Source organism: Magnolia sinica, chromosome 5 (assembly GCF_029962835.1).
Source record: "Magnolia sinica isolate HGM2019 chromosome 5, MsV1, whole genome shotgun sequence".
Taxonomy (NCBI): domain Eukaryota; kingdom Viridiplantae; phylum Streptophyta; class Magnoliopsida; order Magnoliales; family Magnoliaceae; genus Magnolia; species Magnolia sinica.
In genome coordinates, this window is record NC_080577.1 from 102,150,135 (window position 1) to 102,175,320 (window position 25,186).

Consider the following 25,186-nt stretch of genomic DNA (forward strand, 5'->3'; position numbering starts at 1 on the left):
TGAAACAAAAAATGAGGCAGTTACAGGTCTTAAATGGACCACAAAGTAGGGATTGGACTTCCACCAATAAAAACTTCTTGGGAGCTGAAGAAGTTTCGGATCAAGCTGATATTTGTGTTTTCACTTCATCCACATCTACATGACCTTAATTGTGAATAGGTTGTATGGTAAAAAAAAAAACATCACGAATGGCCCTTAGAAAGGTTTCAACGGTGGGTGTCATTATCACTGCAGCTTCCTTTCGTATGGTCCACTAGAGCTGTGGACTTGCTTCATTTTTAGGAACATAGCTTAAAATGATATGGGAAAATCTATGAACGGCGTAGATAAAACACTTACAACACGGTGGACCCCACGGAGCCTTGCTTGGCGGGGGTAGGATGCAATCCGTGTATGAAAATTCCTGGTAAATAGGTAATTATTACCTTTTCACTTGTTTGAAAATGAGTGAATAATTCCACCTAGAAAATCAGTCTAAAAATGTTTGACTTAAATCTGTGGGGCCCATCGTGATGTGTATGATATATCTGTATCGTCCATTTGTTTTATTAGAATATTTTTAAGGCATGAGCCGAAAAATAAAGAAGATCCAATGCTCAGTTGCCCACATGAAAGGAAACAATGGACTTAATTTGTCCACCGTTGAAAGTTGATTCTTTTATTGGGTTCACGTTGAGGTTTATTCACCATCTCACCCGTTCATAGGGTCACATAGGCATGGATAAGTGAAAAACATAAATATAAGCTTAATCTAAAACTTCCAAGGGCCCTTAGAAGTTTTTAATGGTAGGCATTCGATCCTCACAATTTTGTGTGGTGTGGTCCACTTGAGCTTTGGATTTGCCTAAGTTTTGGGCTCATGCCTTAAATTAAGCCACACACATTATTGTGGCCCCTAAATTCAGTTGTCATAATGAATGGATGGTATGGATAAGCCACACACATTATGGTGGCCCCATATTTATTTTATAAATTTCTCTATTTAAGCGTTTATGCAATATTTGACCCTCATCAATAGGGAAAGATGAAGTAATTACCTTGGTAAATAATGATTACGAGGGCCTGGACTGCGTGGACTGCAATTGAGTAACTCAGCAGGCTAACCATTATTTGGTAACCTCTGTGGGGGCCAACCGTTATTTATGTTAGGGGTGCACACGGTTCGGTTCGGTCTGGTTTTGGGGTGAAACCGGAATCGAACCGTTCCTAACGGTTCTGCAAATATTGGAACTGGAACCGGACCGTTAGCACCCTAGAACCGAACCAGAACCGGACCGTGAAGAAGGGTTCGGTCCCGGATCAGATCCACGGTTCCTGCAGGATAGATATGAAAAAAGGAAAGATGAATACATAGATAGAAAGTAAGAAACTGACTTGCAAGTCATATGTACACAACCTTCTGTTTTCTCCACATAGAACTTGTTGCGAGAACATCTCTTCCACTCCTTTGATTTGACAAGCTCCATCACCATCAGATCATCTCTTCCTTTCTCATCTTCACTCAATCCCTTATACTCTTCACACCTAATGCTCGAGTGCCATGCCACCTTGCACTGTGCACAGAACAATCTCTGCCAATTCGGGCACTTTGATTGTCTCACGACATCCCCTCCATCATCGATCAGAAGCATCGAACAATCCTTGAAAGGGCAGTAAAATTTATGTGATCCAAGAACCATCAACTCGGAAAGAGCAGCTTCCCACCTATCGAACACTTGGGTGGGGATGATCGGACGTCAGAGATCAAGTTCTAAAACCCCTTTACATTCCAAACTAGGACATATCACCATTGCAATGTTTTCTTGAATCTTCACAGCAACGTGATTGCTTGTGCAATCGGTGCAAAACACATGAGAACCGTTCTTGTTCATGAACATTTCATGCAGTTGTTTCACGTCTGTGCATATGTCGCAGAAGCTTTTCGAAGATTGGGAGTTGGGAGAGAGAGAGAGAGAGAGAGAGAGAGAGAGAGAGAGAGAGAGAGAGAGAGAGAGAGCCCAGAGAGGGGCAGAGGGCAGGGGGTAGGGAGTGTGGCGCGAGAGGCAGGGCGTGGACTTAGGGAACTTAGGATTTTTTTTTTTAAGTTTTAAATACATCGGATCAACGGTTCGAATCCACGGTTCCTGTCACTGATCGGTTCTACGGTTCGGATCAACGGTTCGGTTAACGGTTCAGATCAACGGTTTGGTTCGGTTCTATAGGACCCTAAACCGGAACCAATCTGTAATCAACGGTTTTCAAAATTTGGGGACCGGAACCGAACCGTTAGCACCCTGGAACCAGACCAAACTGGACCGATCCAACGGTTCCGGTCCGGTTACACAGTTCCAACAATTAAATGTGCACCCCTAATTTATGTATTTTATGCACTCGGAAAATCTAGTTTACCAGATAATTTTAGGGCTTAGCCCAAAAATGAAGCATATTCAAAGTTCAAGTGGACCACACTACAGGAAACATCATGAATTAAATGTCTACTTTTGAAATTTTCTTGGGGCTAGAGAAGTTTAGGATCATGCTTATAATTGTGTTTTCCGATCATCCATGATCTCGTGAACAGTTTGGATGACAAATAAACATCACTGCTGGTACTGGAAAGTTTGAATGGTGGAAATCATTATTCCCACTGTTTCCTATGATGCGGTCTACTTGAGCTTTGGCTATATTTCAATTTTGGACTAAACCACTAAAATGAGTAGGAAAAAACGGATGGACGGCGTGGATAAACTACTTACATTCAAAGTGGACCCAACAGAGTTTATGTTTGAGTGGCCACCGTGATGTATGAGTATTATCCACACCATCCGTCCATTTTTTCCTATTATTTCAGGACCTAAACCACAAAGAGAAATTTACGACTGTGGACCCCACCTTTTATCCAGCGGTTTTTAGCTCTAGCTACACAACATGGTGCCCCGAAAAGCATTCCACGTGGAGGTGGGATGCGGATTTTATGAATAGGTGATGGCAAATAAACATCATGGTGGGCCGTAGAAAAGTTTTAATAGTTAGAATCATTTTCACCGCTGCTTCCTGTGGTGTGGTCCGATTGAGCCTTGGATTTGCCTTAGTTTTAGATTTGTATCCTAAAATGATAGAAAAAATGGATGGACGGTGTGGATGAGACCCATATATCACTTTGGCCACTCAAAGCTCCTGCCCGTTCCCAGCTGGAGACGGGTGGGTGTAGGACGCAATCCGCGTCCTTACTCAGTGCTACAAAAGCGTGCTGAGTAACGCGTACTGAGTTACTCAGCACGCAACCTCAATGTCTGTACGAAAGTAAAACCTCCCTTCAACGGTCAGTCTCAGATGAGCGATAAACAGAGGGAAAATGGGCAAACCTCCCTCTCATTCCATCCTCACCTTTGTTCGTCAAAACGCCCGCAAGCTCCAAAACCCTACCCATTTCCATGAGATCCGGAATCTCTCCGTCCGACGCGTCGGACCAGAAGAACAAACCCTAGAAGAACAGTACACCGAGATCGCGAAAAGGGTCTGCCAAACGATCCGAACCCAACCCAGATGGGAAACCACCCTTCTATCAGATTTCCCTTCCCTCGATCTCTCCGACCCCAACTTCATCAACTCAATCTTCAAGCATCAGAACAACATATTGCTGTCACTTCGATTCTTCCAATGGCTTTGCTCCCAGAATCGCTCCCCGCCGGATGCGCAATCTTTCGATATTGTTTTCAGTGCTCTTGTCAATGCCAAGGCCATGAATGCTGCAACGACCCTCTTGCGTTCGACAAAATGTCGAGCCGAACCTGCTTCCTTGGAGACTTACATAAATTGTATCTGCAAAGAGGGGAAGATTGAAGAGGCCTTATACGCATTTTCTGAATTGAAGAAGGTTGGATCTCCGATGAATCTTACGGTCTGGAATGCGGTCTTGCTAGCTTCTCTCCGGGCGAGACGGACTGATCTCGTGTGGGAGTTGTATGGCGAGATGATGGAGTCTGGTGTAGCGGGTAATGTCGCAACCATCGGTTGTCTGATTCGGGCCTTCTGTGAGGAGAAGAAGTTATTGGAGGCGTACGAGCTTCTTCAGGAGGTTGTGGCAAGTGGGTCGATGCCAGAGGTCGTTTCTTTCACCAGATTGATTTCCGAGTTCAGCAAAGAAGGGAACTATGGGAGGGTTTCGGAGCTTCTACATCTGATGATTGCGAAGAACCAAGCCCCGGATGTTTTTACGTATCAGGGCATTATCCACGGGCTTTGCAGGAATGGTATGGGTGGAGAAGGTTTCCGGGTCTTTAATGATCTCAAGGAGAGAGGGTATGCTCCTGATGTGGTGATGTATACAACGATGATTGATGGGCTTTGCAAGATGGGTAGAATGGATGATGCCTGTAAGCTTTGGTTTGAAATGATTGGGAAGGGATTGATTCCGAATGAATACACGTATAACGTCCTTATCGATGGATACTGTAAATTGGGTAATTTGGAATCGGCCTGGTTGCTGTATACAGAGATGTGCGATCGAGGTTATAGAGAAAGCACGGTGACCTGCAATATACTGATTGCCGGTATATGTTTGCAGGGAAGGATGGACGCTGCATACCATCTTTTTGAAGAAATGCTGGAGAAGGGTATTGGTCGCGACGTCATTACGTACAATACTCTGATTCAGGGATTCTGCAACAATGGGAAGACAGTTGAGGCTATGGGTCTTTACAGTGAGCTCTTGGGAGCAGGTTTGCAGCCAAGCACTTCCTCTTATACACCATTGATCCGGGGCCTTTGCGAGGAGGGGAATGTGCAAGAAGCCATAGAGTTGTTGAATGATATGCTGAGTAAGGGTCTGGAGCCATTGATCTGTACTTATGATTATATTATAACTGGATTCTGTGGTCGAGGTGATGCTACGGAAGGCATGGAGTGGTTGGCAAGAATGTTAGACAGCAAGCAAAGACCCCGAGAAGACACCTTTAACAGATTAGTAGAATGCCTCTGTTTAGAAGATCGAGCAGATGACACTTTACTTGTTTTGGATGCTATGTTTGGGATGGGCTACACTCCTGGGGTGCCCCTTTTTGGGTTGCTTGTCGGTCGAATTTGCAGGAATTCATACCAAACTGATGAATGTCTTAAGGAGATCTTGGGAAGGAATTTCAGCCTCTGAGTTCTCCCTCCTGTCCTCTAATGGGAAACGTATGTGCCGCCTTCCTTCTTGGGATTTTGTATTGCTTATGCCTTATTATTTATATTTAAATTAAAAAATTTATTCAATTTGATTAGAGCTCTCTACATTTAGACATTCATAGTTAGGAAAGAAAATGCCATGGTTACCTGAACAATCTCAGGATTGTTAGATGAAATATGTGGAAATGCACTGCACCTTAAACACAGAATTAAGTTGTTTTGAGAACAAAAATGTCATTATTATTCCTTAAAGTTGTTATCTGCAACATTCTGGTCTCATTTTGAGTGTTCAAAAGTCATTAGACAATCCTAACCATTTACTTGGTAGCTACCAAAACTAATTGTGGGCAAATTTTTGCCATTGCTGCTCTCATTATATATCATAGAGATAAATATATTATATATATGAGTTATAGTTCGCGAACTTGGTTGGTCTACCTGGGAGTTGGGCGAGTCCACCCGGCCCAGTCACCAACTGGGTGACTGGGTCGAGATGAACCTGAATTGCATTTGACTCAGGGCTGACTTGCCAAGTCATTTGATACTCAACTGGTCATCTATAGTGACCTTCGGCCTTCCACATAGTGGCAAGCCTGCAGTCACTGTTGTGACTTCTAGTGGAAACCTACTTTTGTCCCTTCAATCATGAAGGAGTGCGTCTACGACACCCAAACAATCTATAAGCATTAGACTTGCACCAAATTCCTCTGGATAGGAGTGGTTGAGGCTTGGATTGCCTCTGCCACACCTGTCACTGCCAATTGTTCTTTGAATTCTTCCCACTTCAATGCCTTCATCATCCATGGGGCCCACTTCTAAGCCAAAAACCACTGAATTTGTGCTTATTTGTGCCTGATCCACCAAGAATAGCTGTGCCGATAGGTCCACCACCATCTTTCTCTTTACCCTTTGCCTTTTTTCTGCATATGCTCTCTTGTGTTCCTAGATGACACATGCTGCAACATTATTCGCCTATTTCTTTTCCCACCTCTCTCTCTCCACATATATATATATATATATAGAGAGAGAGAGAGAGAGAGAGAGAGAGAGAGAGAGAGAGAGAGAGAGAGAGAGATGCTCACACACAACTAGTTGGACCATTTAAATTGGTCTAACTAGCTGTGCATTAAATGTCAAAATTTCTATTTTCATCCACATGTAATGCACCACGTGTGAGAATATGTGACATTGAGTTTTACATAAGTATGTTGGGAATTATGTGTCATAGATCCAACCCATTTATCAAATAGAGCATGCTAATAAAATTTTATGCATTGAAAGTTAGTAAATTGTCATCACCACTAGAGCCACACATGTAACTTGAATCTGGACTGTTGGAGTAGATTTCTAATAGTTCACTTTTATTGTAGATGATATCATGCTATTAATAAAAAAAAAATATTTTTTCTCATATTCTTACAATGGATCCTACCCAATTAACGGACTGGATTTGTAAGATACGTTGCGCATCACCCAAATATATCATATTTGTACAGCTTCTTTATTGTTCCCATTACTTCTCTGTAAACATTCTGCCTCCTCCTTTCTCTCTCCTCATTTAAGCTCTTTTTCCTTATTTAATGCTCTCCCTCCCCTATACATTTGGAAAAGAGTCGTAGGCGGATTAGCAAGTGACATGTGACGTCACTAAGTTATGTGGGGCCCACCATGATATATGTGTTGTATCCATACCGCACATCCATTTGGAGAGATCATTTTAGGGCATGAGCAAAAGTATGAGGTAGATCCAAAACTGGAGTGGACCCCACCACAGAAAACAACGGGGAGAGTGGCGCCTACCATTGAAACCTTCCTAAGGTCCATCATGATATTTATTTGAGATTCAACCTGTTCACAATATAACATAGACATTAAAGAAGGGAAAACACAAATATCAGCTTGATCAAGAACTTTTGTGGCCCTTAGAAGTTTTTAATGGTGGGTGTCACCCTCTCCATTGTTTTCCGTGGAGGGGTCCATTCCAGCTTTGGCTCTGACTCATTCTTTGGCTCATGCCATAAAATAATCTCTCTAAATGGATGGACGGTGTGGATACAAAACATACATCATGGTGGGACCCTAAGAACTAGGTGACGTTAGTTTAGTGCCAAGTCTCGCTACTCATCTTGTAAGTAGCAAATCCGCGTCCAAACGAATGTCTTTCTTGGCCTAGAGAGAGCTATGTGGGGCCCGCCATGATGTATGGATTTTATCCAAGCCGACATTCCATTTTGTTAGATTATTTAGGGCGTGAACCCAAAAGAGGCAAATCCAAGCCACAAGTGGATCACTATAATGCATGGGCCTTATCCTCTCTCTCTCTCTCTTTTAATTTTTTAATTTTTTTAATTTTTAATCCTCTAAAATTATCTGATAAAATGGATGGACGGTGTGGATTAACCCCTTACATTATGATGGGACCACAAAGGACGAGGGTAAGACGTTACATTCTCATATTTTATTGGTAAGTAAAGTCGTCCTTATTTCTTTTAAAAGGGTGTCAATCTCATAACCTTGTTTATGGATGCGGATTGTGTGTTACAACTTTAAGTGTCCACCATAATGTGTGGATTTTATCCACACAGTCCATTCATTTCCCCACGTCACTTTATAGTATAGGACCAAAAGTTAGGTAGATCAAAGGCTTGAGTGGACCACACCATATCAAGCTGTGGTAAAAATATGCACGCCGTTGAAACTTTCCTAGAGGTCACTGTGATGTTTATTTTCGATCCAACGGATTCTAAAGTCCCGTAGACCTGGATGAATGGAAAACAAAAATATCAGCTAAATCCAAAACTTCGTTGCCCCCAAGAAGTTTTCAACAGTAAAAGTTTAGTCCCCATTGTGTGGTCCATTTGTCTTGGATCCGCATCTGTTCTGGGCCTATATACTAAAATGATATGGCAAAGTAGATGGACGCTATAGATAAATCCCATACATCAGGGTGGCAACCCATGACCCCTACACATTCCAAGCTCGTGACCAAGGGTAGTACTCAATTGACATTCCCTGTGAAGTGATTTTTTCACACCTCTTTCAAACGTGAATCTATGGAAATCTAAGAGCTCGAGTGGACCACACCATATCAAGCGGTGGTAAAAATATGCCCACCGTTGAAACGTTTCTAAAGGTCACTTTGTTATATTGTGAACAGGTTGGATCTCAAATAAATATCATGGTGGACCTTAGGAAGGTTTCAACGGTAGGCGCCACTCTCCCCACTGTTTTCTGTTGTGGGGTCCACTCTAGTTTTGGATTTGCCTCATACTTTTGCTCATGCCCTAAAATGATCTCTCCAGATGGATGTGCAGTATGGATACAACACATATCATGGTGGCCCCCGCATAACTAAGTGATGTCACATGTCACTTGCTAATCTGCTTACGACTTGTTTCTAAACGTATAGGGAAGGGAGAGCATTAAATAAGGAAAAAGAGGAAAAAAAGGTTAAATGAAGAGAGAGAAAGGAGGAGGCAAAATGTTTATAGAGAAAATAATGGGACCACTAAAGAAGCTGTACAAATATGATATATTTAGGTGATGCGCAACGTATCTTGCAAATCCGGTCCGTTAATTGGGTAGGATCCATTGTAAGAATATGAGAAAAATAAATAAATATCAATAGCATGATATCATCTACAATAAAAGTGAACTGTTAGAAATCTACTCCAATAGTCCAGATTTAAGTTACATATGTGGCTCTAATGGTGATGACAATTTACTAACTTTTAGTACATAAAATTTCATTAGCGTGCTCTATTTGATAAATGGGTTGGATCTATAACACATAATTTCCAACATACTTATGTAAAACTCAGTGTCACATATTCTCACATGTGGTGCATTACATGTGAATGAAAATAGGAATTTTGACATTTAATGCACAACTAGTTAGACCAATTTAAATGGTCCAACTAGTTGTGTGTGAGCATTTCTCACACACACACGCGCGCGCGCACACACACACACATATAGGAATGGGCGGATTTGGGCTCGGGCTCGACTATTTTGGCCCGTCATAAGCCCGGGCGGTGTTTGGGCATATCTTGAAAAATTCAGGCTGGGCTTGGAAAGAGCTTGGCCCAGCTCTAACCTGGCCCATTGACACCCCTAATAAGGATTGTGGGGCTCATCGTGATGTTTGTGTTATATCCACTCCGTTTGTTTGTTTCACTAGCTAATTTTTGGAGCCAAAACACGAGGGAGAACCAAAACTCAAGTGGGTCAAACCATACGAAACAATGGGGGATGGAAACACCCAGGGCTAAAACCTTTTTGGGGCCCATTGTGATGTTTGTATGCCATTCAGCACATTCCATAAGGTGATGCCCACCCTAATGAAGGAAAAATATTGATATAAGCCAAATCTAGATTCATGTGGCTCCCAAGAAGGTTTCAACACTGGGCGTTCAATCTCCACTGTTTCTTGTGGTGTGCTTACTTGAGTTTTGGATCTTCCTCTTGTTTGTGCCCATAAAATGAGCTGGAAAAATGGATGGGCAGAGTGGATATAACACAAACATCACTTTGGGCCCCTCAGCACTTAGGGCTGCATGCACTACAAGAAAGTGGGCCTTTAGCCACAATTTTTTAGCCTCAGTTCAAAAAATGGAGGCTAAATGTGCTTTTTAGCCTCAGTTGTTGAGGAACCGAGGCTAAAAGTTCATTTTTTTTGTCTCGGTTCTGAAGGAATTGAAGCTAAAAGTTCACTATTTTACTTCAGTTGGTGAGAAATCGAGGCTAAAAGTCTACCGTTTTGCCTCAGTTGGTGGGAAACTGAGGCTAAAAGATTACTATATTGCCTCAGTTAGTAAGAAACTAAAGTTAAAAGTTTACTTTTTAGCCTCAGTTGTTAGGAAACTGAGGCCAAAAGTCTATAGTTTTGCCTCGGTTGCAAAGGAATTGAGGCTAAAAGTCTGCTATTTCGCCTCAGTTGGTGAGAAATTGAGGCGAAAAGTCTACCATTTTGCCTCGGTGAGTGAGGAACCGAGACTAGAAGTCTACCATTTTAAAAGATTACTATTTTGTCTACTTTTTAGCCTCAGTTGTTAGGAAACTGAGGCCAAAAGTCTGCCTTTTCGCCTCGGTTGCAAAGGAACTGAGGCTAAAAGTTTGCTATTTTGCCTTAGTTGGTGAGAAATTGAGGCGAAAAGTCTACCGTTTTGCCTCGGTTGGTGAGGAATTAAGACAAAAAGTTTACCATTTCACCTCAGTTGGTGAGAAACCAAGGCTAAAGGATTACTATTTTGCCTCAGTTAGTAAGAAACTAAAGTTAAAAGTTTACTTTTTAGCCATAGTTGTTAGGAAACCGAGGCCAAAAGTCTGCCTTTTCGCCTTTGCCTCGGTTGGTGAGGAATTAAGACAAAAAGTTTACCATTTCACCTCAGTTGGTGAGAAACCAAGGCTAAAGGATTACTATTTTGCCTCAGTTAGTAAGAAACTAAAGTTAAAAGTTTACTTTTTAGCCATAGTTGTTAGGAAACCGAGGCCAAAAGTCTGCCTTTTCGCCTCGGTCGCCAAGGAACTGAGGCTAAAAGTTTGCTATTTCACCTCAGTTGGTGAGAAACTGAGGCAAAAGTCTGCCCTTTTGCATCAATTGGTGAGAAATCGAGGCCAAAAGTCTGCCCTTTTGCCTCAGTTGGTGAGAAACTGAGGTCAAAAGTCTGCCCTTTTGCCTCAGTTGGTGAGAAACTGAGGCCAGAAATCTGCCATTTTGCCTCGGTTGGTGAGAAATTGAGGCCAAAAGTCTGCCATTTTGCCTCGGTTGGTGAGAAACTGAGGCCAAAAGTCTGCCCTTTTGCTTCGGTTGGTGAGAAACTGAGGCCAAAAGTCTGCCCTTTTGCCTCGGTTGGTGAGACACTGAGGCCAAAAGTCCGCCATTTTGCCTCGGTTGGTGAGAAACTGAGACCAAAAGTCTGCCCTTCATGGGTGTAGTCCAAAAGGTTTAAAAGAGAAATGATCATGGTGGCCAAGTTTGGATCAGGCCCATCTCGTTATGGTTTCCAATGGATGGTTAAGAGAAATGATCCACCCGCCAAATTCATTAACGGTTGATATCATCCAAGTAGTGTTATTTCCTTGCCATGCCCCACATCCACATGAGGGCATGTATATGCTCCATACATGAATGTGTGGGAAATTTACAGTACATGTTTCACTCGTAGAATACGGCATAGTTCCTCTTAGGGAGAAATGAGACCGGCACTCCACACATATGGCCTCTATCCCTTTCGCCATTCCGTGTCCGCTCCTTTCATTTCGCTCCTTCTGCTCGCTATAAAAAGCGTAGAAAAAAAAAAATCTCAGATTTCCCAAAAAAGAGCTGAAACACTAGTCTCCGCTCCTTTTCTCTCGATCTCTCCTTCCATATTTCTGGCAATTTCCGATCTTTAATCGAGAGATTCATACCTGGAAAGCTCGCAGATGCGAAAATACGTGTCTTCTGAACTCAGAATCTTCAATCGGCTGAAATAGAAGCAGATTCAGCTGCGGAAGCTCTTAGTTGTGAAGATCTGTGATTTCCGCAGCCTAGATCTTTGATCGATGATATAGAAGCTGTGTTTACCTTATCGGAAGGGATATCAATCGATCTGTGCTTCTTTTTTTGCCTGATCAAGACATTTTGATTTTAGAAGATCTGCGATTTCTGAGGTTCTGATCGTTGATTTTTTAAGTGGGAGAGATCTCCTGCTTTTTGCTGTGTTCTTTCAGATCTAGGGATTTTACTCGAAAGCAAGCTTTTGCACGCATCAGCGGCTCAGATGTCCTCTCCCAAAACCGACTCTCTCTGTCTGCTATAAATTCCCTCTCTTCCTTCTTCTCTCCCTTTGTAAATCCCGCCTAACACGAAGATGGGGCGATCAGTTGATGCCGCGGTTGGTAGTGCTGCTGGAGGCGGTAGTTGCCGCAGCTGGTGGGTTGCTAGAAATAATGGAGGGCCAGGCCAGAAGCAAGGGTTGCTGGAATAGTGTCTGCTCCCAGCAGAGCACATGGATAAAAATCTTGTTGCCGGAGAAGAGATGAAATCAGGTTTTTGGAAGGAGGAGGTGGACTGCTGGAACTAGTTGTGTGTGGTTGGAAAGTGATTTCGAATCCCTAGGGTTTCGGAGGTGCAGCAGTTGCACTGTTAACGGCGATGGGGCCGAGCAGAGACGGAGCAGGGACTGCTCGTGAGTCTGCTAGTTTCAACGGCAGGTGTTGGTTACCAGTGGCAGCCGCTGTGTGTGTGTGGCGTGGGATTTCTGTGGAGATGGTGGAAGACTATCTGCTCAGGTTAGAGATCTTCTCATTTTCTTTTCTAACCTTCTTTCATTTGCATATATATCATTCATGCATGTATGGATTCAGAGACACCCAACCAGTCCATTTTGATGAGCGTTCTTAATACATTCTCTCTGTGCAATCTTTTCTATGTGAAATGTGTGTAGAAATGGGTGCATTCCTACATAGATGAGAATGGAATTGACTATGGGCTAGAGTTAGGAACTGCACTTATCAATTTCTATGTGAAATGTGTGTGTAGAAAGTGCACTGAAAGTGTTTGATAAGACGCCTAGTCTATCGTCTTCTCTAGAAATTTCCATTTCCCACAGCATTCTCTTTGTGCTAAAAAGAAAACCTCTGGTTTCTCATCTGTTTTGATTCAACAATTTCCAATCTCTCTCTCTCTCTCTCTCTCTCTCTCTCTCTCTCTCTCTCTCTCTCTCTCAAAATAAAAAAAACTATTGAGTTCTCTCCATCTCTCTTCTTCCTCTGCACCATTCATGGCTGTTCTAGTTCTTTTATTGATCATCTTGGCCTTGGCTACTAGCTCAGGTGCTATATGGTGTGTTTGTAATTCTGAGTCGTGTGATGCAGTTCTCCAGAAGACAATTGATTATGCTTGTGGAGCTGGGGCTGATTGCAGTCCTATACTTCAAAATGGACCCTGTTTTAACCCCAATACTCTGAAAGCTCATTGCAATTATGCTGCCAATAGCTGTTTCCAAAGGAAAGGGCAGGCAAAGGGACCTGTGACTTTGCAGGCATTTCTACTGTTGTTACAACAGACCCTGCCCTGTAGACTTCGGGTTGTTCTATTGGGTATATTTTTGGGAGCATGGTCAATCTACATAAGGGTCCACCAGATCATAGGGCCAGATCAATGAACCATGGGTAAGTTTCCCTATGCTGTTGAGTGACTAGATGCATACTTCTATCTAATTATTGGGTATGATTAACAAAGGAAAAGGTACTGATGCATATTGTTTCCTCATACCCTCTACACAATGCGGAAGCAACATTAATTTGTAAGGGAAGTCACACTAATATCAGATGTAGAACAGAATCAATTCTATACTAAGCTAAAATCATTGAAGGCAAGACTTTGTCAAGCTATTATACCAAGATGCTGATTATTTACTCCTCCATCTCATTATGGTTTACTAATTTAATTAATTCAATTAATATCAGAGAAAAAGCAGTGATACATCTCATTATGGTTTACTAATTTATTATATTCCTATTTTTTAATTTAATTTTTCTGTCCTTCCAGTTTCGTCCTTGGTATTTATTTAATTTCTTTTCTCTGGAATTTTTTGATGTTGGTTTAGTAGAAAAAGATTTGATGAGGATAATGTGAAGAAGAGATGAGAATATTGAGAGAGGAGGAGGAGAGTTTTGGAGAGATGATGTGTGTTAGGCTTGCATGCCCTAACACATAATATTTTATTATGAAAAAGCATATAGTACACTGCAGGGGAATAGGGAAGTGTGCACATGTACTTACACTAAAAGGACACACTATAAATATAATACACTAGCATTCTCTATACTCCCCCTCAAGTTGGAGCATAGATGTTGATCATGCCCAACTTGTCACGAACACGATGAAGAGCACTCGACTCAAGGATTTTGTAAGAACATCAGCAAGTTGATCCCCAGATCGAACAAAAGGAGTGACAATTTCCTTAGAAGCAACTTTCTCCCGAATAAAGTGACAGTCAACCTCAATATGCTTGGTTCGCTCGTGGAAAACTGGGTTACGAGCAATATGGATAGCCGCTTGATTGTCACAGTGAAGAGGAATAGGACCCGAAGGAGGATAGCCAAGTTCTTCAAGAAGATTGCGAAGCCACACAAGTTCACATGTCGCATGAGCCATAGCACGATATTCAGCTTCAGCTGAGGACCGGGCAACAACTGGCTGCTTTTTGCTCTTCCAGGTTATAAGATTGCCACCTAGGAAGGTACAGAAGCCGGATGTAGAGCGGCGATCAAAAGTACTACCTGCACAATCAGCATCGGAATAGCCAGAAAGATGAAGATGACCATGCAACTGAAAGTAGAGGCCAAGACCCGGGGCTGATTTTAAATACCGAAGTATGCGGTAGACAGCCGTGAGATGAGAAGCACGAGGAGCTTGCATGAATTGGCTAACAACCCCCACCGCAAATGAGAGATCTGGGCGAGTAATAGTCAGGTAAAAAATCCGGCATACAAGTATTAGATAAATCTCGTGATCAGTAAGGAGAGTACCATCATTTGGTCGAAGCTTCTGTGAAGTATCCATGGGAGTGGTAGCAGGCTTGCACCCTAACATGCCGGTCTCCATGAGAAGATCGAGCGCATATTTTCGTTGTGACAAGACCAATTTGGATGATGAGCGAGCAACTTCAATTCCGAGGAAGTAACGAAGAGGACCAAGATCCTTGATTTCAAACTTGGTCTTCAAAAAATCTTTGACCTCCCTCATTCCAGCAGAATCACTACCGGACAAAACAATATCATCCACATAGACAATGAGAACCATGATGCCCGTCGATCGACGACATATAAAGAGAGAATGATCAGCATGACTACGAACAAAGCCAAACTCCAAGAGAGCCTGACTAAATTTTTCGAACCATGCACGTGGAGATTGTTTGAGTCCATAAAGAGCCTTCTTCAACCGACATACAAGTGCAGGGTTGTGAGAAGCAACAAAGCCAGGAGGTTGATGCATGTAAACTTCCTCTGTAAGATCCCCATGGAGAAATGCATTCTTAACATCAAGCTGAAACAAGGGCCATGATAAATTAATGGCCAAGGAGAGCACAACACGAATTGAAATAAGCTTAGCCACTGGAGAAAATGTCTCGAAGTAATCCACACCATGAGTCTGGGTGTAACCTTTAGCAACAAGACGAGCTTTATAGCGATCAATTGAGCCATCTGGAAGAAACTTGATTGTATAAACCCATCGACAGCCAACAGGCTTATGGCCTACAGGAAGTGGCACAAGATCCCAAGTATGATTCTTCTCAAGAGCAGACATTTCTTCCATCATCGCCTTTGTCCAATCAGGACTCTGAAGAGCATGTGAGAGAGATCTAGGAATAGTCTGTGATGAAAGGGAAGCTGCAAACGACTGAAAAGACGGTGAAAGATGATCATATGAAACGAAATTACTAATGGGGTGTTGAGTACAAGATCGTGACCCTTTGCGCAAAGCAATGGGAAGATCTAAACTCGAGTTAGGAGAGTCACCTGAACCAACATCCAAAGTAAGCGGAAGGGTAGATGACTGAGCTTGTGAAGATTTATCTCGACGCTGATACACCCGCAGAGGCTTAGGCTCAACCATATCACCAACAAGATGCTGAATAGAGGGGAGAGGAGTTTTCCCATGATCATTAGTGGAAAGAGGATAACAGTTATACTCCCCCTGACGCACAAGAGGATCACAGAGGGATCTACCTGGAGAGGAGAAAAAAGAAAGATCCTCAAAGAAGGTGACATCGGCAGAGACATATTTCTTGCGAGTCAATGGGTCAAAGCATTTATAACCTTTCTGACTCCGAGTATACCCTATAAAGACACATTTAATCGCCCTGGGACTAAGTTTATCATTACTCCCATCCAAAATTTGAACAAAGCATGTACAACCAAAAACTTTAGGTGGTAGAGGAAATGGGTTATCATGAGGATACAAAATAGTAAATGAAGATTTATAAGACAGAATACGTGAGGGTATACGATTAATAAGAAAAGTAGCAGTTAAAAGAGCATCACCCCAAAAATGTTTGGGTAGATGCATACCAAGTAGAAGGGTGCGAGCAACGTCAAGAAGATGACGATTCTTTCGTTCTGCAATACCATTTTGTTGAGGAGTCCGAGCACATGACGTCCTAGATAAAATACCACGTTCCTGCAAGAAGGACAGAAAGGCAGTAGACATATATTCTCCCCCATTATCAGAATGGAGGGATTTGATGGAACAATGAAATTGAGTGCACACTTCATGATAAAACACTTTAAATGCATCAAATACTTCACTTTTAGATTTCAAAAGATAAATCCAAGTCATGCGGGAATAATCATCAATAAAGGTAACAAAATATCTAAATCCAAAAGTCGAGGTAACCGGAGCTGGTTCCCAAACATCCGAGTGAACCAGAAGAAAAGGTTGAGATTTCCTCCCAGAAGAGCTAGGAGGAAACGTAGCACGATGATGTTTAGACAATTCACAAATATCATAGCATAATGGTTTAGTGACAGGTAAGGAGGGAAATAAAAGTTTCAATCTAGCAATGGATGGGTGGCCTAAGCGGCAATGCCACCGAGTCATGGACTCTTGATCTAGAGAAAGGGTACTAGAAGCGGCAACAGGTGTATCATCGAGAAGATAAACGCCTCCTCGCTCATGCCCCCCACCAATCACTCTCTTCGTCTGTAGGTCCTGAAACAAACAATAAGAAGGAAAGAAGGTGATGGAACAATTGAGTGATTTAGTAAGAGAGCTAACAGACAATAAGTTTAATGGAAAACGAGGCACATGCAATACGGAGGACAAAGACAAGGAAGAAGAGAGAGGGATGGAACCAATCCCAGAGATGGGAGATTGGGTTCCATCTGCGACTGTGACATACTGAGTGGGAGAAGAAGAAGAAGAATAAGAAGAAAAGAATTGCAACTTACCAGTCATATGGGAGAAAGCTCCAGAGTCAATGACCCAGGAGGTAGGAGAGGATGATGCAAGAAGGGCGGTACCTGACTGGGCCGAAGCTGCGTGAGAAGGCTCAGGAATATCCCGAATGTGAAGCCGCATAAGGGCATCATATGCCGCCCGAGAAATAATAAGAGACTCCCCTGAAGTAGACTACTCAGCTGTCGGGGTGGAAGATTGTGTCTTAGAAGCAACAGTGGAAGCAACAGAAGTAGCGGCATACGTAGGACGACCATGTAGCTGCCAGCAATAATCAATAGTGTGATTAGTTCCACCGCAATGTGAACAAATGCGGGAACCATCACGTCCTCGTCCACGTCCACCACGACCACGAAGACTACGGCCGCCGCGACTGCGATCTAGATCGCGGCCTCTACCACGACCACCAAAACCAGAAATGCGCCCTGAGCTCAAGGATGATACCTTAAGACCAAGGGAGTACTGATCGCCAACAAGATGTGCCGAACGCTCGGGTGGCACAAATGAATGAGAAGGAAGAGTAGAGATCATAGTACGCTGACACATGGCATAGACTGTCGTCAATGGGGGAAGAGGATCCTGCATAACAACCTGATCGCGAACGTGAAGATAATCAGAACTCAACCCAGCGAGGAACTGCATGATACGAGTATCATCCCGTTGCTTATGAGCATGTTCATGATCCTCTTTACATTTGGAAGGAAGAGGCTGATACATATCCAACTTATCCCACATACCCCGAAGCATCGAATAGTAGTCTTTTAAGGATCTGGAGTTTTGTTGAAACCGACCAATTTCTTGAATAAGCTGGAATACCCGTGAAAAATTCTGAGATTCTGAGAACATATCATGAAGCGTATCCCAAATGCCTTTAGCCGAGGATAAAAACATCACTGAGTGGCTAATCGAGGAATCCATGCTATTCAACAACCATGCAATAACTTGATAATTCTCCTTTGTCCAAGACTTGTAGGTAACATCTGTAGAGCTTGAGGAATCATCCAAAATATACGACAACTTGTCACGGGCTCCTAAAAATACTTTTACAGATTGTGCCCATTGAAGATAGTTGTCACCATTCAACTTAATGGAGGTAATCTGCAAGGGGTTAGATTCAAGAGACCCTATGCCAAGAGATGAGGGCCCTTTGTCAGCCATAATAGAGTCCAAGAGAAATAAACCTATGCCAAGAGACCCCCTATGCCAAGAAAGATTGATTCAAACAACTCTATCTCACTCAATCCTTCAACATAACAAGAGATAAACCTCAAACAAATGTCAATCATCAAAAATACCATGAAACGCAGTCAAATAGGGCCTGACCGAGTGAAAAACGGCCCAGCCGCATGCCCATTTGAGGTTAAAAACCTCTCAAACATTGATCTTAAGTAAAAAATCCACCATGGATAGCATGGGAGGAAGATTTCAGTCCATCTTGAGCAAAGAAACCGAAGAAAAGCTTACCGATTTGAGGTAGATCGAAGAAAAACGGAATCTGGAACCGATTTTCGAATTTCTCTATTTCGCCCAAAATACCATGAAATGAGGTCCAATAAATTCTGAAAAAATCATGACAAATCTTCTAAAATCAAGATCTATCAAACCCCTAAACTTTTAGCTCAAGCAGAGCCCATGCGTCCGTACAACGCTGACGTCAGCCGTACGGCTGCTGACGTCAGCAAGGTGACGTGTCGCCTCTCAACCTGTTGGATGCGGAATGCCTTGAACTTGCTCTGATACCAAGTAGAAAAAGATTTGATGAGGATAATGTGAAGAAGAGATGAGAATATTGAGAGAGGAGGAGAGTTTTGGAGAGATGATGTGTGTTAGGCTTGCATGCCCTAACACATAATATTTTATTATGAAAAAGCATATAGTACACTGCAGGGGAATAGGGAAGTGTGCACATGTACTTACACTAAAAGGACACACTATAAATATAATACACTAGCATTCTCTATAGGTTTTCTTTTCTTTTATTTTCCATCTTTGGGTCTATATTTCTCAGTTTATTTTATATGGAGGCTTTCTCAAACATATGTTGAGTTGCTGGAAATCCAAAACCCAATGATTGTGGAAGAATATGATGTCTCACGTGACGCGTCAATCCAAAATAAGTAAGTTGCAGGACAGTCCACAGAGTGAGTGAGGTTATGAGAAGCTATCACCAGACTATCATACTATCATATCCATCTGATTTATGGGCTGCATATAGGTGGTTATACCAATGACCCTATAAAAATAGAGATCTAAAAATACCCAAGTATTCTTTTATTAGAGATGGTACTGTTATTACTCTTTGGTTGTTGTGATTAATGACCTTTTTATATATACATTGTCAATGATGATGAGGAACTGGCGAGGGCCTCACAAGCATTGTTGTGTGAAAGTAACACAGTTTTGAAATAGTGATCGCTCAGTGGTCATCAAGGACTGGATAAAGCTCCACAGGTAAAATCTGGATCTTCTTCGATTGATTCATTTGTTTCTTTTAACTATTTAACTATGCGTTGTTGAATTCTTCCAATGGGGTTAGAGGCCTTATAGTCAATCCTTGGTGTGGCATGTGGGTGTGTTTAACTTAGATGTAAATATTATCAGTGTTCAAATTATTGGCGATATTATCGAAATATCGCCGATAATATCGCTGTCGCCAGTGCAACGACACCGAAACCCCAATATTTCGTGTCGCTTCCAGGTATTGCCGAAATCTCGCCGATATTATCGGTATTTTCGATATCACGCCGATATGTCACTGTTCCCACCAACCATGGGTGGGAACTGTAGCCAACAACCCACTTTTATCGATAAAAGGGGTGGTTGTCGGCGAGAAAATCACAAAAAAAGATTAAAAAAATACCCTTTTTTGCGCCCGGATTTGGAGGAAGACGCGAATTCAGCTGCTGTTGAGTGCAAATCGGCATTTCCGGTAAGATCAACCCCGAAAATTTCTTCTTCTTTTTTTTTTTTTTTTTTCCATCCAAAAATCTTCTGCAGCTTCTTGATTCCACTAGTGGGCGGAGATCTTGTTCGAAATTAGAGGGTTCTTTTGATTTGGGATGAGGGAGAAGGATTTTCGGGCTGGAAATCCGGAGAAATCGGTGGGAACAGATAAAATTTTGAAAATTTTCGAACAGGAGAGGGATTTTGGGGGTTTTTATCGCAATTTGGGGATCGAGGCGTGAATGGGGATTGCGTACTTGGTTACTCAGTAGGGACTTATTGTACCGAGTACACTGTGTTGGGCCCACAAAGAATGTATCTGGTATATCCATGCGGTCCATCTGTTTTTCCATATTATTTTAGGGGTTGAGACCAAAATTTAAGTGTACCAAAAGATCAAGTGGACCACACCATTGGAAACAGTTTGAATAATAACTTCCACTGTTAAAACTTTTCTAGGGCCCACAGTGATGTTTATTTCTCATCCAACCTGTTCATAAGATTACACAGACATGGATGAAGGGAAAAAACAAATAGAAGTTTGATCTAAAACTTCTGTGGCCCCCAAGATATTTTCAACGGTAAATGTTCAATTCATACTGTTTCTTATCGTGTGGTCTACTTGAGGTTTGGATATGCTTGGTTTTTAAGCTCAAAATATAAAATTATCTGTTAAAATGGATGGATGGAGTGGATGGAATACTTAAATCACGGTGGACCCCACAGGTGAGCCTCGACGGTGCAGACGGTCTTCAAAAGACACCCCACCACGGCTTTGAGGGTGCAGGTCGGTGCTCGTGGGCCCACCATGATGTATCTGTTGTATCCATGCTGTCCATTAATTTTGAAATATTATTTTAGAGCTTTATCCAAAAAATGAGTTAGATCTAAAACTCAGGTGGACCACACCACGGGAAAACAGTAGTGATTGGATATCCACCATTTAAATCCTCCTAAGGCCCACTGTACTGTTTATTTGACATCCAATCTGTTAATTAGCTCATAAAGACTCAGATGAAGGGAAAAAACAAAGATCAGGTTTTTCCAAAACCTGTATGGCCCCCAGAAAGTTTTTAATGGTCAAAGTTCATTCAACACTGTTTCTTGTAATGTAGTCCAATTGAGATTGGGATATATCTCTTTTTTTTTTGATATTATAAAATTATCTACAAAAATAGATGGATGGCATGGATGAAACACATACCTCGTGATGGGGCCCACAGAGCACGGCAGGGGAGTAGCCAAATCCGTTTCTGCCGTGCGCGTGGATCAGGGACGCGGATTTCTACGGAAGCCTTTCCTCCTGTTCCAGCGCTGTAAGCTTAGGTGGGCCCCACTGTGATGGTTGTGAGAAATCCTCTCCGTCCATCCGTTTTGTGATTTTATTTTAGGACTAGTTTTAAAAAATGAATGGTATCCAAAGCTCAAGTGAGCCATACTAAAGGAAAATGTAGTTTGGAAAATTCCTACCGTTGAAACCTTCCTGGGTTCAACAATGATGTTTAAATGCTATCCATACCGTTAATAACGTCATTACTATTGGGATGAACTGAAAACAAATATATTGGCATGAATCAAAACTTCTGTGCCCCACGAATATTTCAACTGTGGATGTTTAATTATCACGTTTGAGGCTCACTTGAGCTTTAGATATGGTTCATTTTTGGCATCATCTCCTAAAATGAACTCACAAAAAGGATGGATGGGGAGGATTTTTCACAAACATCACAGTGGGCCCCAGCAATGGGGACAGTGATCCACCGTTCAAAACTTCTTAGGGGCACAGAAGTTTCCGATCAAGCTTATATTTTTGTTTTCACGTCATCTATCTCTATGTTAACTCATGAAGAGGCTGGATCTAAAAATACATAATGGTGGGCCTTATATATGTTTCAACGGTGGGTGTGACTGATCTCACAGTTTTCTGCGGTGGGTCCACTTGAACTTTAGATCTATCCACTCCGTATAACGGTGGGCCAATTGTGAAAGGAGTGATGGACAAGATCACCAATAATGTTAACGGTTCGCTTGGATACACCATTTGGACTGCTAGGATCATTCCATTAATGTCATTTTGGGATTAGGGTTGTTACCACCGTGGATGAATCAACCCCAATTTAGAGAATGTGGTGAACTACCACCATACTCTTGCCGAATTGATATTTGAATAGGTCATGGCATTTGTCCTGTGGTGATGGGTCATCCACATTCCAATATACATGTTGCATAGATTCTGTCCCAATGGTGGTCCCATTGTTGATCGACCATGGACTGAAATAAGACTACGTTTGATCTTAACCATCTGATTTTGCAGATTGAATATCTGACTGATAACAGATGCATTTTTGAACTGTCCATTTTGTAACCATCAATCAACAGTTAGACTCGTTTAATCTTTATGATATTTGGGCTATGCTCCATCCACCACGGGCCTAACAATTTGGACGGTCTGGATAACATTCAGAAATGCCACATCTTTGGAAATGAGTCACCCCATTCGAAAACTATTACTTTGCTGATATGTGGATCCACCTGTGGGCTTTTAAATTTATATGTTTCATTTTTTTATCCAGTACTCTATAATTAAATACAAAAACAGATGAACGGCATGGATATAGAATAAATACATCAAGTTGGGCCCCACAATCAAGACCGCACTGTCGTGGATGAGGCTGGGGCCGCACATGCACATGCATTCATAAAGTAAAATCTAACCCGTCCATCCTATGAAACTGTGAATTTTACTTCAAATTTCTAAAAATCAAGATGATCAATTAATTAAATGGGCTACACCAGAGGGAACAAATTAGGAGATAACATCCACCCTTTATTTACATGGACCCATCATGTTGTATGTATAAATCACAATAGGCCACATAAAGTTGATCTCAACTGCCACGGGATCCGGACAATGATTACGAGCCACCTCGTCACTTTATGTGGGGATGAAACATGGCCAAAAATGTGTATTTTTTTCAATTCATTTACTTTTGCACGTCTTAATTGTTGTAAGCTTGCATTTGTATTATATAAATTAATTTTGGTTACTATTTGAGTAATTTCTTACGACAAAGCATACTTTTTGGCCCTCATTAAATGGAAACTTCTAATTTAATGCATTCTTTTTGCAAAATTTTCATTCCTGAATATGTAAATATGTGTATATAGGCATGTCCTGAAGTTTCACTGAAAAATTTCACCATTTCCCCCATATTTCCCCATTTTTCCCTGCATTTCTGGTTATCGGCGATAACGATATTATATCTTTATCTCCGGCCAGCGAAACTTGTAGCGATACCGACAACTCGAACACTGAATATTATCATGTAATTCAAAATGAGCAGAAAATAGGCATCAAACCTGTCTTTCCATAGGGTCGCCCAGACGCTTGAAAATGGTGTTTTGTTGTTATAGGTTGGCCTCAAGTAGTAATAATGGTAACTGGATGCCCCAATGGTTGTGCCAGGCCTTATATGGCTGAGCTTGGACTGGTTGGCGATGGATCCAACAGCTACCGGGTATTTCACATGCTGATTTTGTCAGAAACTATGGATCAATGTTTGGGTTATAAAGAAGTGTTCTGTCGCAGACATCGGAGTGCATCATGTGACAATTACCACTGTGGGCCCACTGGCATGGACATGCTGCAACAGGACATTGTCGCATCCGAATGCATCATGGCCCTTCCATTTTTTCCATCAAATGCTGTCCCTTTTTTGCCAATGGTAGGCCCTTAATGCAAATGGCAGATTTGAATCCAACAAATAAGATAGACATGAAGGATAATGAATTCTTCCAGTGAAATGTGGTTAGAGTTATAGCTAACAAATGTTACTCAGAAATGTCTCTTGCAATGTTAATATACACTGGTCTCAGTTTGCATTTGCTAGCCTTCCCAAAGCCACACCAATACCACTATCATACAAAAGTAATATCACTGTCTTTCAAGTCTCTGGACAATTCTAAACCTTACATTCCTGCTCTGTTTCCCAACGGTCAAAAACTTGAAATGGGTCTCTATCTCCTGCATGAAAGATCAAGATCAATGGTCTTGATCATCGAATTTGTGTACAGTAGCAGAGGTAAACTGGCCACCAGGATTAGATGGCTCTCTGCTTCTTCTCTTTCTTGTTATGTTTCCACTTGGTTCACAAAACTATATAAATTCAGAAAATCTATGAAGCTTCTATTAGAATTCTAGAAATTCTATGAATTCGGCTACATCAACATAGAGGTTGAATTCAACTACCCAATGAAGACGGAATTCTGTGAATTCCGTCTTCATTGGGTAGACCAGTTTCAAGGGAAGCTGGAGGGAATGGAACCTGAAGTCGTGGGTCCTTTGCTGCTACTGGAAAATACTCCGACATGCCAGTATTTGGGTTCTTGTAATTAAAAAAGGTTAATAAAATCCTTGATGAAGACTTCTATTCCATTTATGCCATATGGGGCAAAGATTGTGATTCAGTCCTTTTTGTTCTTGTTTTGTACCTTAACAAGGAGTACTAGCAAATTTTTTTTTTTTTTTTCGTGATATAGATGATAGATATGGACAACCTACAATAATTGGATCATTCGGTAAAACTGGAGTTCCCAACTCAGATGCTTGGATATTTGTGTAAGGTATTCGCCACACAGAGACTTGGAATTCTAATTCAGCTGGGGTTTTGAACTCTATCTTCTTTATAGCTATTAACAAATAATAATCCTTGGGCATCAGCTTCAAGAATGATCGTCCAGAAGAATTGGATGCTAGGAAACAGTTCTATCAGTATGGAATCATTGTTCTTCTTTGATTTTTTTTTTTCCTTTCTACTTTGGCTTGTTTTTTGTGTAACTCATGATCTAGGATGTTTTTAACTTTCTCATACACACATTCATTCATCTATCCACACGTACATTCCATTCAATATAGAGAAATTAATCAACCCTATCTTTTTGGTTCTTGATCCATGGTTCACCTCCTACTATCCCCTAAAGCATGACGGTTGTGAAACATTTTAAAGCATGGTGATGTAACACTTTTAACTTCTGGGTTTTCAAGTCATCTGGACTGTCAACTGCCAGATTGTGATGACAATGAGCCATTTCACATGGATCCAACACCTCTTCATATGGGGCAGCATCTGCACTGCACAAGTCATGCAC

General features: G+C 41.7%; 1 protein-coding gene across 11 annotated transcripts in view; it reads left to right on the forward strand.

Annotated features, from left to right (window-relative positions):
* Positions 1–3,284: 3,284 nt before the first annotated feature.
* The window catches only part of LOC131246468 (pentatricopeptide repeat-containing protein At5g18950), a 30,109-nt gene continuing 8,207 nt past the window's right edge, over positions 3,285–25,186 (forward strand). For 2 of the 11 annotated variants that reach the window (XR_009171385.1, XR_009171383.1), the window contains exons 1-5: positions 3,285–5,157; positions 11,863–12,423; positions 19,104–19,546; positions 24,578–24,661; positions 24,759–24,809. Coding sequence is in view for 2 of the 11 variants with exons in the window: in XM_058246633.1 (XP_058102616.1) it covers positions 3,335–5,128 (1,794 nt within the window). In the remaining 9 variants the exon portion in view is untranslated. Of the gene's footprint in view, positions 5,158–11,862; positions 12,824–19,103; positions 19,547–24,577; positions 24,662–24,758; positions 24,810–25,186 lie in introns of those variants that run through there. The other 9 variants (XR_009171390.1, XR_009171391.1, XR_009171388.1 and 6 more) reach the window with 8 other exon arrangements.